This window comes from Rhinatrema bivittatum, unplaced genomic scaffold (genome assembly GCF_901001135.1).
Source record: "Rhinatrema bivittatum unplaced genomic scaffold, aRhiBiv1.1, whole genome shotgun sequence".
Classification (NCBI taxonomy): domain Eukaryota; kingdom Metazoa; phylum Chordata; class Amphibia; order Gymnophiona; family Rhinatrematidae; genus Rhinatrema; species Rhinatrema bivittatum.
This window is the reverse complement of record NW_021821089.1, coordinates 60,357-78,059: the sequence shown is the minus strand read 5'-3', so window position 1 is coordinate 78,059 and position 17,703 is coordinate 60,357. Positions and strand designations below refer to the sequence as shown.

General features: G+C 49.2%; 1 protein-coding gene across 4 annotated transcripts in view; it reads right to left on the bottom strand.

The window, feature by feature from the left end:
* Window positions 1–17,703, bottom strand: part of LOC115082448 (cyclin-dependent kinase 9) — a 35,221-nt gene that overhangs the window by 5,106 nt on the left and 12,412 nt on the right. For all 4 annotated transcript variants that reach the window (XM_029586676.1, XM_029586677.1, XM_029586678.1 and 1 more), the window contains exons 3-6: window positions 14,981–15,071; window positions 3,739–3,905; window positions 3,439–3,610; window positions 3,152–3,300 (exon numbers count right to left, since the gene is read on the bottom strand). In XM_029586676.1, coding sequence (XP_029442536.1) covers window positions 3,152–3,300; window positions 3,439–3,610; window positions 3,739–3,905; window positions 14,981–15,071 — 579 coding nt within the window. The remainder of the gene's footprint in view (window positions 1–3,151; window positions 3,301–3,438; window positions 3,611–3,738; window positions 3,906–14,980; window positions 15,072–17,703) is intronic.

Sequence of the window (17,703 nt, the reverse complement as noted above, 5' to 3'; positions counted from 1 at the left end):
GTGGGGCACGCCGTGTATGGATCTGATGGCCACCTTCAAAAATGCCAAGGCCCCGCGCTTCTACAGTCGTCGCAGCGAGCCAGGCGCAGAGGGCATGGATGTCCTGGTCCTGCCCCACAAACATATTGCTGTATGTATTCCCTCCCTGGCCTCTGATAGGCAAGGTGCTTCGTCGTATAGAGCTCCATCTGGCAGAGGTAATCCTCGGGGCTCCGGAGTGGCTGAGACATCTCTGGTTTGCGGATCTGCTCAACCTCACCGCCACGGAGCCTCTACGATTTCGGGAGTCCACGGTGTTACAGTTTTGGCTGCAGTGCAACCGCCTCACCACCAGGGGTCCCTCTAGTGCTGGCTTTCCTGACAGGCCCAGTCCATCTCCTCTGTCCACTCTATGCTCTGGGTGTGCCCTTATAACCCTGCCTGACAGTTGCCTCGGTGCTTCGGCATCGAGCTCACCTGGGCTCCCTGCTCTAGCCTTGCGCGGCCTTCGGGCCTTTCCTTGCCCTGCGCGGCCTTCGGGCCTTTCCTTGCCTTGCCCTGTGCGGCCTTCGGGCCTTCTCACCTGCCTTGCCCCGCTTACGGTGTGTGGCCTACGGGCCTTCTGTGTGTGTGTGGCCTACGGGCCTTCTGACCTGCCTTGCTCTGCTTACGGTGTGTGGCCTACGGGCCTTCTGTGTGTGTGTGGCCTACGGGCCTTCTGACCTGCCTTGCCCCGCTTACGGTGTGTGGCCTACGGGCCTTCTGTGTATGTGTGGCCTACGGGCCTTCTGACCTGCCTTGCTCTGCTTACGGTGTGTGGCCTACGGGCCTTCTGTGTGTGTGTGGCCTACGGGCCTTCTGTGTGTGTGTGTGGCCTACGGGCCTTCTGACCTGCCTTGCCCCGCTTACGGTGTGTGGCCTACGGGCCCTCTGTATGTGTGTGGCCTACGGGCCTTCTGACCTGCCTTGTTCTGCTTACTGTGCCCTGACCCAGCCTGAACCTAGACACCGCTATCTGCCACCTGCCCTGACCCAGCCTGGACCTAGACACTGCTATCTGCCGCCTGCCCTGACCCAGCCTGAACCTAGACACTGCTATCTGCCGCCTGCCCTGACCCAGCCTGGACCCAGACACTGCTATCTGCCGCCTGCCCTGACCCAGCCTGGACCCAGACCCTGTACTAGCCATTCTAGTCTCTCTCAACCTGGAGCCACCCTTCAGGGTGGTGTTCACGACTCCTGACCGGGGCCCAGTCGTAACACACGGCTCTTCTTCATCAAGGCCCCATTTGTTTAGAAGAGGCGGATCGCTTCTGTCTAGAAGCATGGGTTTTGAGAGGCATCGCTTAAAGGAAAAAGTTATTCGGATGCGGTGGTGACCACGTTGTTGCAGTTGCGCAAACCGTCCACTTCCCTGGCTTATGTCAGAGTCTGGAAAGTCTTTGAGGTCTGGTGTAGGGATCACGAAGTAAGTCCCACGTGAGCGTCAGTATCAGACATTTTAGGTTTTTTGCAGGCAGAGCTTTCTAAGGGTCTTTTTTGTAGTTCTCTCTGGGTACAGGTGGCGGCGCTCGGTTGCCTTAGAGGTAAGATCCAGGGAATAGCGTTGGCGTTACATCCAGATGTGGCTCGCTTCCTTCGAGGAGCAAAGCACTTATGGCCTCCGCTTCGTCACCCGTGTCCTTTCTGGAACCTCAATTTGGTCCTCAAGTCGTTGTATGATTAGCCTTTTGAGCCTATAAAGCGGGTGAAGTTGAAGGATCTCACGCCGAAGGTGGTATTTTCGGTGGCTATTACTTCGGCCCATCGGGTGTCTGAGTTGCAGGCGGTGTCGTGCAGGGAACCATCCTTACGGATTTCTGATTCGGGGTTATCGTTACGGATGGTTCCCTCCTTTCTCATGAAAGTGGTGTCGTCGTTTCACTTGAATCAGTCAATTGAGCTACCCTTGTTCTCAGATGTAGGCCATGCGGATCCGGTCGCAAAAGATTTAAAGAAACTGGATGTCTACAGGGCTCTGCTACGATATCTAGAACTTACGAATTCTTTTCGGGTCTCGGACCACTTTTTGTGTTGTGGACCGGTCCAAAAAGGGGTAGTATGGCCTCAAAAACTACGATCACTCAGTGTTTGAAGGAAGCTTTAGGTTCCACGTATTTTCTACATGGTAAGGTGGATCCGGTGGGACTGCGTGCACATTCTTCTCTGTCACAAGCCTCTTCCTGGGCGGAATGTCATCAAGTCTCGCCCCAGGAAATCTGTAGGGCGGTTACTTGAAAATCTTTGCACACTTTTGCAAGGCATTACAGGCTCATTGTTCGGGCGTCAGATTCGGGGGGGGGATTCGGTGAAGGAGTGCTCCGAGCGGGCCTCTCCGGTTCCCACCCTAGGTAAGTTAGCTCTGGTACATCCCAGGTGTCTAGACTGATCCGGGTACGTACAGGGAAAGAAAAATTAGTGCTTACCTGATAATTTTCGTTCCTGTAGTATCACGGATCAGTCCAGAGCCCCGCCTGCGACTGTGTACACAAAGTAACGGAGAGTCCACTCGTGCGTTATGGTCTGGATACTAGTACTGCATTATCTATCTTGTTTTCTCTTGGTTCAGCGAGTTCCGTTCCCTGTTGGGGGTTTGTCTGAGCCTTATTATAGCTGTGAGAATAGTTAGTCATATAGTTTGGTTTTGTTCCATGTTGCTTGGACATTACGTAAGACTGAGGGACTGTGGGTGGCACCTTGGTATATATGGCAGGATTGTTTTGAAAAACCTCTGTCTCCATCTGCTGGAGGGGAGGCAAAACCCAGGTGTCTGGACTGATCCGTGGTACTACAGGAACGAAAATTATCAGGTAAGCACTAATATTCCTTTTTCTACTATTCTGCACTGTAACAGATGTCTGATAAATAAGGACCTGCAAAGGCCTAACACAATATTTTAACTTTTTTTTTCATCACTGGCTTCCCATTTTCCCCACAGAACCACTGGAAGGCACAGGACATTGGGATCTTGAAGAAGTGGGAGTCGGGTCACAGACTTGTCAAGAACAAGATGCCAGAGATCTTTACATTAAGTGAACCCATAATATCACCAGCAAGGTAAAGGAAAAAAAACCTTTAAACTGTGGAAACAAATGCTGGAAATGCCAATCACTGTTCCATATTTCAAACCTACCTCAGGCGTGATTGAGCCACATAGCTGGCTGATGAGAGTTAGCTGGTGTTGCTCTGTGTTCCCCTGCATGATAGGGCTTCGAGTCCACATCTCTGCCATAATACAGCCAGCACCCCACAGATCAATGGGGGGTCCATAGTCACGCTCCCCTAGAAAAGGAACCAATCTATTTAATCCCCACACCTCAGAACAGTGGAAGTTGAGCCAGCAGATGTAAAAAGGACACGTGAGGAGCAGGCTGACCAAAAAAACAAAACCCATCACTAAAAACACAGTCTTACACCTACCAAGTAGCAGCTCAGGAGGGCGATACCACAGTGTCACCACTCGATTGGTGTAGCGGTTTGGCTGACTGTTCTTAGCAAGGCTGAAAGCTCGAGCCAAGCCAAAATCAGCTAACTTGAGGACGCCATCTCGTGTGATGAGTACGTTGGCTGCCTTCATGTCTCGATGTAAGATCTATTCACAGGGAGACAAGAAAGAAAGAACATGTTAATCTTAAAGAGGGACAGAAGGAGCTGGAGGGGACACAGCAGGACCCCATGTGAGGAGGAAGCAACAAAGATAGCAAGGGTGTACATAGCTACCTTATTCCTGTGGATATAGTACAACCCATTCAGCAGCATCTGCATCACCTTCTTGATCTCAGAGAGCGTAAACTTGACGTGAGCATTGCTGAGCAGGCCGGCCAGGTCATGTTCACAGAAGTCAAACACCAGGTAAATGCTTCCCTTGTAGCGGTTATACTGTGTGGCTGTGCAAGAAGTGAAGAACAGAATGAGATCGGACCTCATCGCTTATTCAATATCCCTCATCACATTGTTCTGAAGGGGACCCAGGATGTACACAATATTCTGGAAATCTATCCATTACTATGGACTTTACCTTGTTTGTCTGGACACTGTATTAGGGCACTTCCCATTACCCCATACCCATAATTGTGTTGTATTTGAAAATAGCATAAAAGGTGTGGTTTTGCAGAAAAATCTATTTTTTTTTTTAAAGAAAAAACTAAGCTTAAACATAAACCTCCCCAAAACACATTTGGCAAATGTTACAGAAGCTTCTGGTCTGGGACAATAAGCATGGGGCTGAGGGATTCCCTTCACACACTCCCAGGAAGAACAGGAGTTAGCATGGATCAAGAGATACCCACCCCAGGACCCAAGAAGAAAGACGTTGTTGCAAGTATGGCAATCCTCTTCCTGGGCTACAGGAGGACAGGCAGTGAGAACTAGGTCAATAATCCCCTCCCAGAGCAGAAGGAGAGAGGCAGCAGGTCCAGGATAGGGGATCCCATCCATGAGCCCAGAGAGGACAGCATTAGTATGTGGCCAGGAATTCCCTCCCTGGGCCTAAGTGCAAAACAAGCATGAAAAGCCAAGGGTCACTTCTCGGGTCACAGGAGAAAAATTGAGTGATGGGCCGGGTATCTCTTCCTAAAGAGATGCAATTTTTGGGCACTTGCCATTGCCCTAGAGGCAAGTCAGCTATAGTTTCAGTAAAAATGGTGTTTAGTCATGATCGTTTCACAAGTACTCTTTCTATCTAGCTTGTATTAGGTAGCTTGTATTTAGGTGCTGTAGATATTTACGTCTCTCCACAGGGCTTACAATCTTAGGGAGTCAATACCATGAGGGCTTCCAAAGCTGTATTGTGTACTGCAGCTTTGGAAATCATGTGGTATTTCCCCTGGCGGTAAAATTCTGTAGGATAATATATAGTAGGCAGATGGAAAAAAAAAATGCTGCACAATGGCAGCCCCTTCACCCATGACCACCATCTTCTTAAAGGGCAAACAAGGCCCAAAAGACACCCCCCTCATCCAACATGTAAAATCATGCTGGGAGTCTTGGGCAACCCCCACCCACCTCTAGAGACTGCTATGAAGTGACAAATAAAATCCCCAAACATTTAATCTCACACAGTAATCGCCCATCTCCCCAGCAGTAGCATCCATTCCCCCCACCCCACCTCACCCCACCGTAACCTACCTATGCTCTATGGCCTTAGTAGATGACCAGGTATGCCTGGGAGGGGGTCCCAGGCATACCTGGTCATCTACTGAGGCCATAGAGCACTCCCTAGGCTTCGGGTCCAATGCTTGCTCTCCTGTATCACCTTGGCCAGTGCCATTTTGAAGAGATTAAAGCACCAAACCTGGAACCTAGGGGCACTTAGTGATCCCACTAGACCAACAGGTATGCCTGAGTGGAGGGCGGGGTGCCCTTTGAAACTGGGAGGGAGGGGGACTGCCACACAAGATTAAAATGGCTTTTTTTTTGGTCATTTCATGGACGCTTCTAGAGGCAATGGGGGGAGTGGTTGTTGCACAAGACCCCAGGAGGTATGAGAGTGGGTGGGAGGTCTTTCAGGCTATGATGGTTCTTTATGAATTAGTTCAGGCGCATTAATGTCCCGATGCTCCTGGGGACAGTTAGTTATCACTCCTGAGTTGTAGTTAACTTTCTGGAAAACAACAGGGCTTGCAATTTTTTTTTGAGGCAAGCCGTGTTATTTAATACATAACTTTATGCTAATAAATGAGCTGCTTTTCATGCATTTGCAATGCTTAGATATGCAAAGCAGCTCATTACCATATCTGCTATTTTGGGTTCAATAATGCACAGTGTTTAAAATACCATGCATTGCCGCGTTAGACGTTTATCCACATTAAAACACTAACAAGTAATAAGTGCATAATATTGGCTTTGTAAATAGACCTCTAAGTTTGCACTTGAGGTTATGGAGGGTGAAGGGACTTACCCAAGGTCACAAGAAGCAGCAGCAAGATTTGAACCTTGGCTACCCTAGTTCACAGCCTGCTGTTCTAACCACTAGGCTACTCCTTCACTCAAGACATCAAGCTTGTGAACACAGGGGAGTGGGGTCATGAGAGTTGTCCAGTAAATGACAATCATGATCCAGAAAATAATAAGCATATCCTCAGAGTGCTGAATCTCATTGGCTTTGTCTTGCATGCCACCACTGTTTTTCTGGGCTTTTTTTTTTTTTTTTTTTGAGGATTTGGAATGTATTTCCTCCTGCTTGGATAAAGCCACAGCAGGCTCTTCTCTTCTGGATGAGAGAATCTCAGCATCATTTTCATCAATCAATGTTTGCAGGTGGCAGTTTTGAAGGTCTGCCAGAGATCCTCAATATCTTCATATGTAGGCAAGGCAATGATATTATGAAGATGCTGTTATAGATATGTGCAGATCTTCAGGTATTAAAAGGACAATGTTAAATAATCCTTCACATTGCTTTTGGATGCTTTGAGTTCTGGAGCCAAGAAATGTTAACGGGCCAGTGCAAGGGTATTAGGCACCCAAGGAGAATATTCTGCCTTGCGCCTGCCCCCCTGGCCCAAACACACAAGTAAAAATTATGCATTTACAATAATAGATTTTACAAGAAAAAGGACATTCAAAGTATAGTTTTCTGAGATAAAGTGGAAAGTAATTATATTGACGTCTATTTTGTACTATTTCCACTACCTCGTCAGTATTTTTTGCCTTTTTATTGTGTGATATAAAAGTATCACTTACAGCAGTGCATGTAAATATAATATACATATTGTATGTCAACCAGAAAACCCCCCTAAAAGGCAAACCAGACACTTAGAACCCATATGGTACTGGGTCTCTTGTAATGCGTGTTGGGTGTAGGCTTAGTACTCAAAGCCAAGAATTACAATATAGTAAACCTCCCATACCAAAACAGTACTAAGTACCAGCAATCAAACAGTTACAAGCCTACCCATGAAAAGGCAACGCTGTAAATATTACAGCAGGCCCTAAAACACCAACACACCTCCCTATTAGGAAAACAGAACAAGCCAGGCTGCTATAGATCCCTACACAGAAACTACACACCAACAGAATACTTCAAATTTGATCACACATGCAGAACACAGACAAAACCTCAAACACAGAATAAAGAGACTATAAAGTAAAAATGTGCAGACAAAAACTGACTGGAAACCATGACACTAGATTCTGGATGCAGTGTTACAATGAGAAAACAGAAACACTGCTATTCTTTATAAATATCAAACAATAAAATGAATATAAAACATCAATAGTAAAACCATACTAGTAAAAGGAATATTTCAAAATAGCAGGCAAACAGTGACATCCATTAATTAAAAACTTATAAAATAAAATGTTCCAACTCCAAAACAAAACTGAAAAACAGCGCACACATCAAATATTAACACCCAATGATTAAAACTAACAAGAATATAAAATGAACCACTCACCATACTGGGAACCTTTGATTTCCAGATACCCTGAGACTGTCGTGGATTAGCTGATGGGGTGGGAAGCAGGGGTTGTTGCACACAAACCTTTTCCTTTCTCTCTTATATACAGTCACATAATTACCGTATTTTTTGCTCCATAAGATGCACTTTTTTGTCTGTACATCTTATGGAGCAAATATTAAAAAAAAACAAAACAAAAAAAAAAAACAACTACCTACAACCCCCCTCCCTCCTGACCCCCCCCCAAGACTTGCCAAAAGTCCCTGGTGGTCCAGCGGGGGTCCTGGGAGCGATCTCCCCCTCTCGGGCATTCGGCTGCCAGTAATCAAAATGTCGACGGCCGTCCATTGCTCCTAACATGCGACAGGAGCCGACCAATGGCACCGGTAGCCCCTGTCACATAGTAAGGGCAAAGGGCCACCGGCACCATTTTGACTACTGGCAGCCGAATGCCCGAGAGGGGGAGATTGCTCCCAGGACCCCCGCTGGACCACCAGGGACTTTTGGCAAGTCTTGGGGGGGTCAGAAGGGTGAGGGGTTGTAGTTAATTAAATTTGAAGGGTTGGGATGGGGTGGGTTTTTTTTCACAAAATAGCATGATAAAAAGTTTTCCGATCCGGGGAGTGGACCAAAATGGCCCTCCCCAGACCCGAAAACGAACGGGGACAAAAAACAATTGTATGCATACCCATCGCTCCATAAGACGCACAGACGCCCGGAAACGGAACCGGTTTAGCCCACCATTTTTTCCCCCCCCTCTGAACCCTAGATGCGTCTTATGGAGCAAAAAATACGGTATACACATTCATTTTCTTTCACACAAAACACAGAGGTTCTCCCACACATGCACACTCATACATATGCTCTCGCTCGTTCACACCCTCTCTCCCTCACATACACATGACCTCATTCACTCTCACACACACACATGGATTCCTTGTCTCATTCACACATTCACCCTCACACAGGCTCCTTCCCTTTCTCTCATACACACACAGCCTCACGCAAGCTCTCTCACTCACATTCCCTCATACACCTCCTGTCACACAGGCTCCCTTCTCTCTCTGGCACCCACACACACACACACACACCCTTACATAAGTTCCCTTTCTCACAAGCACATGCACTCATTTCCTCACACGGGCTCCTATCACACTCACACACACACACACTTTCCAATCTTTCTGGCTCATAGGTTCTCTTGGTCTCTCCTTTTTCCTTTTGCAGGCATATGGGCTGTGCCCCAGCTCTCCCCGGCCTCTCACTTCTGTCTTTGGCCATTCCCAGGCTCCTCTCTCTCCTGCTGTGGACAGAATTGGCTCCACTTGTGGCCCTGCTGACACAAATCTTCAACTATGAGCACGATGGGCTCCACTTGTGGACCCACACGGCTGCTCTTTGTCACCCCCTAGGCAACCACCTAGTTCACCTAGTGGATGTGCCAGCTCAGTGTCTAAAGATGGATCTGACGAGGCAATGATCTGTCCAACGGTTGTTGGACAGAACATTGCCTTGTCAAGGAGGTGCTAATGCTTAGCATAAGGGTATCTCCAACTAGTCTTATACTTGTCGCTCTGTCTGTAGGACAGGTATTTTTTCCTAACCAGACTTACACACTTGACTTAGGTGGACAGCACTCAATATCTGTGTGCACCAGCTAAAGTTTAACTGGGGTGGGACCCTGAGAGTCCCGCTCGAATAACTCTGCTCCCGAAGGACTGTGCAGACGGACCACGGACATCCAGACGATAATGCCTGGAAATCGTATGCCACGATTTCCAAGTGGCCGCCCTGCATATCTCCTGACAAGAGACCAATTGATTTTCTGCCCACGAAGTCGCTTGAGAACGCAATGAATGAGCCTTAAGGCCATCCGGAACCGGTTTACTGCAACCAATACACGTGGACGCAATAGCGCCCTTCAACCAGCGTGCGATTGTAGCCTTGGACGCTTGAAGTCCCTTCTTGGGATCACTCCATAAAACAAAGAGATGATCCGACCTTCTAAAGTCGTTGGTAACCTCTAAATAGCGCAAAAGAACCCGACGGATGTCCAAACATCTCAAGTCTTTACCTTGAGAAGACTGCAGCTCCTCTTCCGAAAAAGAAGGCAACTCTACCGTCTGGTTGACATGAAACGCAGAAACCACCTTAGGCAAGAAGGAAGGTACGGTCCGTAAGGAGACTCCTGACGCTGAAATACGCAAAAACGGTTCTCTGCAAGAAAGGGCCTGTAGCTCCGAGACCCGACGGGCCGAGGAGATGGCCACTAGAAAAACCGTCTTAAGAGTCAGATCCTTTAACGAAGCCTTCTTAATAGGCTCAAAAGGTGCCGTGCACAGGCCACGGAGTACCAAGTTCAAGTTCCAGGAGGGACATGGAACCCGCACCGGAGGTCGTAAATTCCGAACACCTCGCAAAAACCGAGCAACATCAGGGTGACTTGCAAGAGAAGCCCAGCGCCGCTACCTGAACTCAAAGCGAATTATACGCCAGCCCCTTCTTAAGACCATCTTGCAGGAAGGAAAGGATGTGACCCACGGACGAACGTCTGGGCGAGATACTGCAGCGCACCAGTCATGGAAGATCTTCCAAACTCTAGCATAAGTAAGCGTAGTGGAAGACCTGCGCACCCGAAGAAGAGTTGAAACAACAGCGTCCGAATAATCTCTCTTTCTCAACTGCTTCCGCTCATAAGCCAGGCCGCCAGACAAAAGTGATCTGCCAGATCGAAAAACACCGGGCCCTGACGGAGAAGATTGGGAAGATGACCCAGACGCAAAGGACCGTCGACTGCAAGATTGACGAGATCCGCAAACCACAGGCGACGCGGCCATTCCGGAGCCACAAGAATGACCATACCGTGATGAGCCTCTATGCGCCGTAACACTTTTCCCACAAGGGGCCACGGAGGAAACACGTAAAGAAGGAGGCGACGGGGCCACGGGAGCACCAACGCATTCACACCTTCCGACCCGTGTTCCCGTCTTCGGCTGAAGAAACGGGCCGCTTTCGCATTTAGCCGAGTCGCCATCAGATCCAAGTGTGGAGTCCCCCAACGCTGGGTGATGAGATGCATCGCCTCGGCCGACAGCTCCCATTCTCCTGGATCTAGATGCTGCCAACTGAGGTAATCTGCCTGCACGTTGTCCACGCTGGCTATGTGGGTGGCCGCAATGTGCGACAAATGTCTTTCCACCCAGCTCATCAACAATGCCGCCTCTGTCGCCACCGCCCGACTTTTCGTGCTGCCCTGCCGATTTATGTACGCCACTGCTGTCGCATTGTCCGACAGAATCCTGACCGCTCGGCCACGCACGATGGGTAGGAGGAGACGCAAGGCCAGATGTACCGCTCTGGTCTCCAAGCGGTTGATGGACCCAAGTGGACTGGAGTGCTGACCAGGTGCCCTGGACTGCTCGGGACTGGCAGACCGCTCCCCAGCTGGAGAGGCTGGCATCCGTTGTCACCACTATCCAAGACGGAGGCTCCAGATCCACTCCCTGCAGGAGATGACCTGGAGTTAGCCACCAGGAGAGACTGGAGCGTGCCGGCTCCATCAAGGGCAGTTCCAGGCCATAATCCTCGGACCTGGGATCCCAACAAGAAAGAAGCGCTTTTTGTAACGGCCGCATATGCGCAAAAGCCCACGGCACCATATGACCAATGACCTGTAAATAATCCCAAGCCGTAGGAGTGGGGAGGTCCATCAGGCGCCGCACCTGTGCCATGAGATTGAGCATGCGCTGATGTGGGAGAAAGACCTTGCCCTCCAGGGTATTGAACCGAGCGCCCAAAAATTCCAACTGTTGGGTCGGCTCGAGCCGGCTCTTCGAAGTTGACTACCCAACCCAGCGACTGGAGCTGACGCACCACCAAGGAAACTGCCCGTTTGCAGGACGCTTGCGACTTCGCCCGGATGAGCCAATCGTCGAGATAGGGATGTACAAGAACTCCTTGATGCCGGAGGGAAGCCGCAACCACTACGAGAACCTTGGTGAAGACTCGCGGAGCGGTCGCCAACCCGAAAGGAAGGGCACAAAATTGGTAATGATACCCCAACACCATGAACCGCAGGTATTTTTGATGACGCTCTCGTATACCGATGTGAAGATACGCCTCGGTCAGGTCCAAAGAAGCCAAATACTCTCCCTTGTGGACGGCCGCAATAACAGACTGTAGCGTCTCCATCCGAAAACGAGGCACGCGTAACGCTTTGTTCACGCCTTTTAGATCCAAGATCGGTCTGAAGGTGCCCTCCTTCTTGGGAACCAGGAAGTATATGGAATACAGACCCGTCCTGATCTCGTCCGGTGGGACCGTGACCACCGCTCCCATAGCCTGCAAGTGGTTGACGGCTTGAGCTATCGCCAGCTGTTTTTCCGGAGGACTGCACAGCGATATCATAAAAAGGTCCCGGAGGGAACGTGCAAAATCCAACTCGTAACAGTGTCAAACCACGTCGAGCACCCATTGATCCGAAGTTATCTTGACCCACTCCTCCCAGAATCGGGACAGCCGACCTCCGATAAAAGGAACAGAGGAGTGGGCCTGAGCGCCTTGATTGAGCGGGCTTTCCAGTAGCGAAACCTTGCGAGGCTCCTCCCCGCGGAGGCCGCCTGCCACGAAAGGAAGAAGACCAGGACTGGAACCTTATGGCCTGCTGCTTCTGGGGAAAGGAACCACCTCTTCCCGTACGGAAACGCCGTTGACCCCGGAAATGAGCCCTGGCATTCCTAAAGGGCCGAGACTGACGGGGCTTATCCTCAGGCAATTAGTACACTTTGCTGTCTCTCAGGTTCTTAATGAGCTGATCCAATTCCTCGCCAAATAGCAACTTACCCTTAAAGGGGAAGGAACCTAATCTGGCCTTGGAGGTGGCGTCTGCCGAAGATCGCGGCATCGCGGCAGAAAAGGAGCTGTAAGAGAAAAAGCGCGCCAAAGAGAAGGTAAGGAAAAGCCTCACCAGCAAATCGGGCCGGGTGATTCAGCCACCCCCTCCGGAGTCCGTAGAGGCTCTGGCAGGCCGGGGCTGACAGAACAAGAGCTCACTGCCTTTCCCCAACAGGCCTTAAGTGGCTCCAGAGCAAGAACTTTTATATTATTATTATTTTTTTTTTTTTTTAAACCCCCTTCAGGGCTAAAGCCCTGGACAATGGGGGGAGGGTGACCGGCCCACCGGTAAACTCTCCCCCAGCCTCAGGGACACGCTATTCCGGGGAACTTAAGAGGACAGTGCCCTCTGTGCCTGCCTCGCTGTAAGCTCCTGCGCTGTGCAACAAATAGTCTGAGAGAAAAAAAAAAGACAGACAGAAGACAGAATCACCACAACAAGAGAAGGGAAGAGACTAATTGTTCCTGTCCCCAAATTATTATTATTATTATTCCCAGTACAGACCCACTGACCAGGCCAGGACCGCAGGTTATGCCTCTCAATCTGTTGGAGTCAGAGAATATACTGAGGGATCGCAGGTGGCACACCGGTATATCTAGGGGGTGCTTTCAGTTTTCTCTCTGACTCCATCTGCTGGAGGGGAGGCATAACCCAACTGTCTGGACTGATCCTGGTACGTACAGGGAATGGGATCAGTGTTACACTTAGGACCTCGATGGTCCATGGAGACCGTGGGACACTTGCCTGGTTCGTCCACCCATTGGAAAGCTAACACCCATGGACATACACGAGACCTGCTGTCAGGAAGGGTGATCCTTTCTCCACCCGATGTGCTCCTGCTAGCATCCAACATTGGGGAGATTGAAGGGCACATCAACATGCCTGAACCTACTGATCCAGAAGCACGGCATAGGGGGGTCTTCCAGTAAGTACCCTGCCTGGAAGGACAGCTATGGTAATTGCGCCAAGCATGCAAGGTGGAGTGAAGAACACAGATCGAACCTTCTCTGCTACCCAGGAAGCGTGTAGAAGTTTTTCTCCCCCATGCCGAGCAAGAACGGCAACGGCATCGGACAGGGCACATCAGTGCCATCGCAGCCTATCATCTCCTCAGGATGACTCCCTGGTGTCATACCTAGCATTGAATTACAGATTACAGAAAGATCCTCCGGCTATGCTGGCAGTCAAGGAAAAGTGGTCCCGTGAAACTCTAGCCTGAGCCTGACTCAACCCAGGTTTCTGCTATATGCATTGTTGGACAGCTATCACCAGGGACATCGTGCTGGGGAGAAGTCTGCTTGGGTCGTCCCTAGTTCAGGAAAGACAGTACGTGAACGACGGGCACTTATCCGATGCTTCATCATACCTCAAATGTCGCTGCGACAGGGCAGTGCTATGAATGAGTCCTCACCCTTCCTGGGGTTATCTCGGCTCTCATCTTACTCAAGTGATAACGGGGCCAACCATCTCCCAGAGCTGCTTAAGACAGTCGCAGAATGCGACTTCACACGTTGAATCCAAAATCTGCCCAACCTACTGTGACCACTGCATACGCTCGAAGTCTAGCATTCCAAATTGGGGCATCCTTCAAGATGAAGTGCACAGGCTCCAGGTCCTAGTGCATCCTGTCTTGCTCCAGCAAACAAAGCATACTGATGCTGAGCAGAGGCCACCAAGACAGAGCAATTGCGGCATCCTTCGTACTACGAGGGATGCGCTCATCATGGACATTCGCAAGCCGCTGTGCGACCGTTGTTGCATGCCTTACACATTACGCTGCTGCTGCTGGTCAGCAGGTGGCCGCAGAGGGTAGAGAAGATCGACCCATCTTCTGTCAAGAACAAGTGAGAGATTGTCTGCGACCACGGGTCAGGTTGATCGCGTCATTGGAAACTGGAAGAGGTGGTACACTGCCCCCAGGGGGCACAGACACTCCAATCTTCCAGCTTGGGACTCCCCAAAGTCATGGCTAATTCAGCCTGCTTATTTGCAGAAAAGAGCAAGTTTGCTTACCACAAACAGTGTATTCGGTGGATAGCAGGATGAAATAACCATGTAATTCCCGCAGCATCCTCGGACAGTCTCCTATCGGACTCCGTCCAGAGCTTGGAAAACAGATTGAGGCAGGATGGGAGTCACATGGAAGATACTCCCACGCGGGCACATAGAGCGCAACTCTATGTGCTTTGAGAGAGCTCCGCCACTTGGAGGACGTTCCCAAAGTCATGGCTAATTCATCCTGCTATCCACAGAAAATACCGTTTACGGTAAGCAAACTTGCTCTTATGTACACTGGATCAGGCTCCAGCTTCCTTCTCTGTCTGACAACGAAAAGACAACCGTGAAAACTGATGACAACTATAAGGCAACAGAATATATCTTTTCTTAACATTAGTAAATATCTCTTAGAAATATATAGGTATAAATTAAAAAGTGCTGATTTAGTGATCTTCAAGGAAACGATTTTTAGGAATTTCAATGCCTTAGGTTGTTCATGGGTAAAGGGAACACAATTGCTTGGTATAGGAAAGGTTCCATAAAAGACTCATTGGTAAATATGATGGCCCAGGGTACACTCTGTTATTCTGCAAAGAAATCTCACATGCACAGTATCCCTGGTTGCAGGAGAGGATCTATGGTGTTTGCAGGGAAGAAGAGGGAATCTACATACCTTTTGTCCGGCAAATCTCGATGAGGTTCACGACATTTTCATGCTTCAAGAGCTGCAAGATTTTAATTTCCCTAAGAGCTGTAATGGGGAACTGGGCCAAGAGGGGAAAAAAGAAAAAAAAACAGTGAGAATATCACAGAAAATACTTTATCTACAGAGAGCATGCTGGTAGGGAAGCACCCAAAGATCAAAGGAGAAGGGCTTAGAAGCAACAAACAGAAAAATAAGGGCAAGGTATTGGAATAGCAATGCAATGATAATATTTAAGTCATACTGTAATTTTACTTTTAGATTTTGTAAAATTTAAATTCTGTTTTTGAGCAATATCCAATAAAGCAAGTTTGCTTATTGTAAACAATGTTCTCAGTAGACAGTAGCATGAATTAGCCATGACACATGGGTGATGTTATCAGACACCGCCAAACACACCCTCCTCTTTTAGCTCAGAGAGCCTTTGCTGTAATGAGCATGTGCTAGAGTTCCCACATGGGCACTGCCTCATGAAACCCTTGGTCAATCACAGCAGCCAGGTAGTCGACTCTCCAGGAAGGTAGACCGGTATTAATCATGGCTAATTCATCCTGCTGCCTATGAAGAACACCATTTATAATAAGAAAACTTGCTGCCTCCATTGAGCAGGACTGAATTAGCCAAGACATGTGGGAAGTCCAAAGCTGAGGGTTGCAACAGAGCACTTATTGAATAAAGCAACAGTCCCCCTCTCATGCATTCATTGGACTGGAATAGACTGGAGAAATTACTTACCTGATAATTTTGTTTTCCTTAGGGTAGACAGAAGGACTCAGGACCAATGGGTTATATGCTCCCCTGCTAGCAGATGGAGACGTAGTCAGGTTTCAAAGCTGACGTCACCCTAGATACACCGCTGCAATGACCTCAGCCCTCCAGTATTCTCTTCAAAAGCCATTTTGGGCATACTATTGAAAAACTTGATTAAAACCAACTTGACTAAAAAACGGATAACCGTAACTGTATTCAACCTAACACTGAATCCCAGCAAGATTATAAATGCCCTGATCTAGGGATTAGGAGACGGCTTACCCGTAATTCTTTGGAATCAATATTAATTTCACAGGCGAATCCTTGGTACCGTTCTTGGGCAGCCATGGGCGGGATGCTGAGTCCATCTGTCTACACTAAAGAAAACAAAATTATCAGGTAAGTAATTTCTCCATTGCCTAGCGTGTAGCCAGATGGACTCAGGACCAGTGGGATGTACAAAAGCTACTCCCGATCGGGGCGAGAGGCTGCCCACGGTCCGGTTAACACCGTCCTTGCAAAGGATGAGTCTTCTCGGGCCTGAACATCCAGGCGTCTGGAGGTGGTGTGTAAAGAGGACCATGTCACCGCTCAGCAGATGTTGACAGGAGACAACAGACTAGCTTACGCCAAGGAGACTGCCTGAGCCCTAGTGGAATGAGCTTTAACCTGAAAGGGTAATGGCTTTCCTGCCTCCACATAGGCTCCTGTGACCACCTCCTTGATCCAGCGAGCTATGGTAGCCCACGAAGCTGGCTCGCCCTGCCTCCTTCCACCATGTAGAACAAACAAGCGGTTCGTCTTACTGCCTGGTTCTGAAACTTCCAGATACCACACCAAAAACCTACTAACATTTAAATGGCGGAGGAGGGGATATTCTTCCACGTCCTTGTGCCTATCTAGGGATGGCAACAAAATGGACTGATTCAAATGAAACTCAGACTATCTTGGGCAAGAAGGATGGAATAGTACAAACTTGTAACGCTCCTGGAGTCATTCAGAGGAACGATTCCAGACATGACAATGCCTGTAGGTCAGAGATACGACGAGCCGAGCACATAGCCACCAGGAACACAGTTTTCAGGGTTAACAAGCGCAAGGAAAGACTGTGCAGAGGCCAAAAGGAGGGCCCTGCCAAAAACTCCACGCTTCATCAGGTGAGCCCTCTCAAGGGCTAAACTGTAAGACAGAATCGAGACAGGTCCTCGTGAAGGACTGGTCCCTGTTGAAGCAGGTCTTTGTGCAGAGGGAAGCACAGGAGAGTCTCCACCATGAGGTCTCCGCATGTCTGCATACCACGGACACTTAGGCCAATCTGGGGCTACTAGTAGAACTAATCCCCTGTGGCGCTAGATTCTGTAAAGGCACCTGCCCAGCAGGGGCCACAGAGGGAAGGCATATAGCAAGTCCTCTTCCAGGCAGGTCTGAACGAGAGCGTCGATCCCCAGGGACCACTGATCTCTTCCGAGACTGAAGAATTGGGGAACCTTCGCATTGTGAGATGCAGCCAGCAGGCTGGACACCCGGAGACTCTCTTCCATGAACTTTGTCTGGATTAACCAGTCGTCCAAGTACAGGTGCACCAGGATTCCCTCTTTTTTCAGTGCAGCTGCTATGACCACCGTAATCTTGGAAAATGTTCTGCAGGCGGTGAGGATAGCGCCCGGAACTGATATTGGCAGCCCAGCACCACAAACAATAGGAAACTTTGATATTCTTGCCAGATTGGAACGTGAAGGTAGGCCTCAGAAAGGTCCAGGGAGGTCAAGAACTCTCCCGATTGTACGGCCATTATCACGGAGCGCAGGGTTTCCATGCAGAAATGAATTACTTGTAGATGGTTGGCACTCTTGAGGTCCAGAATGGGATGAAAGAAACCCTCCTTCTTGGGTACGATGAAATAGATAGAATAATGCCCCATATTTTCCTGGTGCGCAGGTACT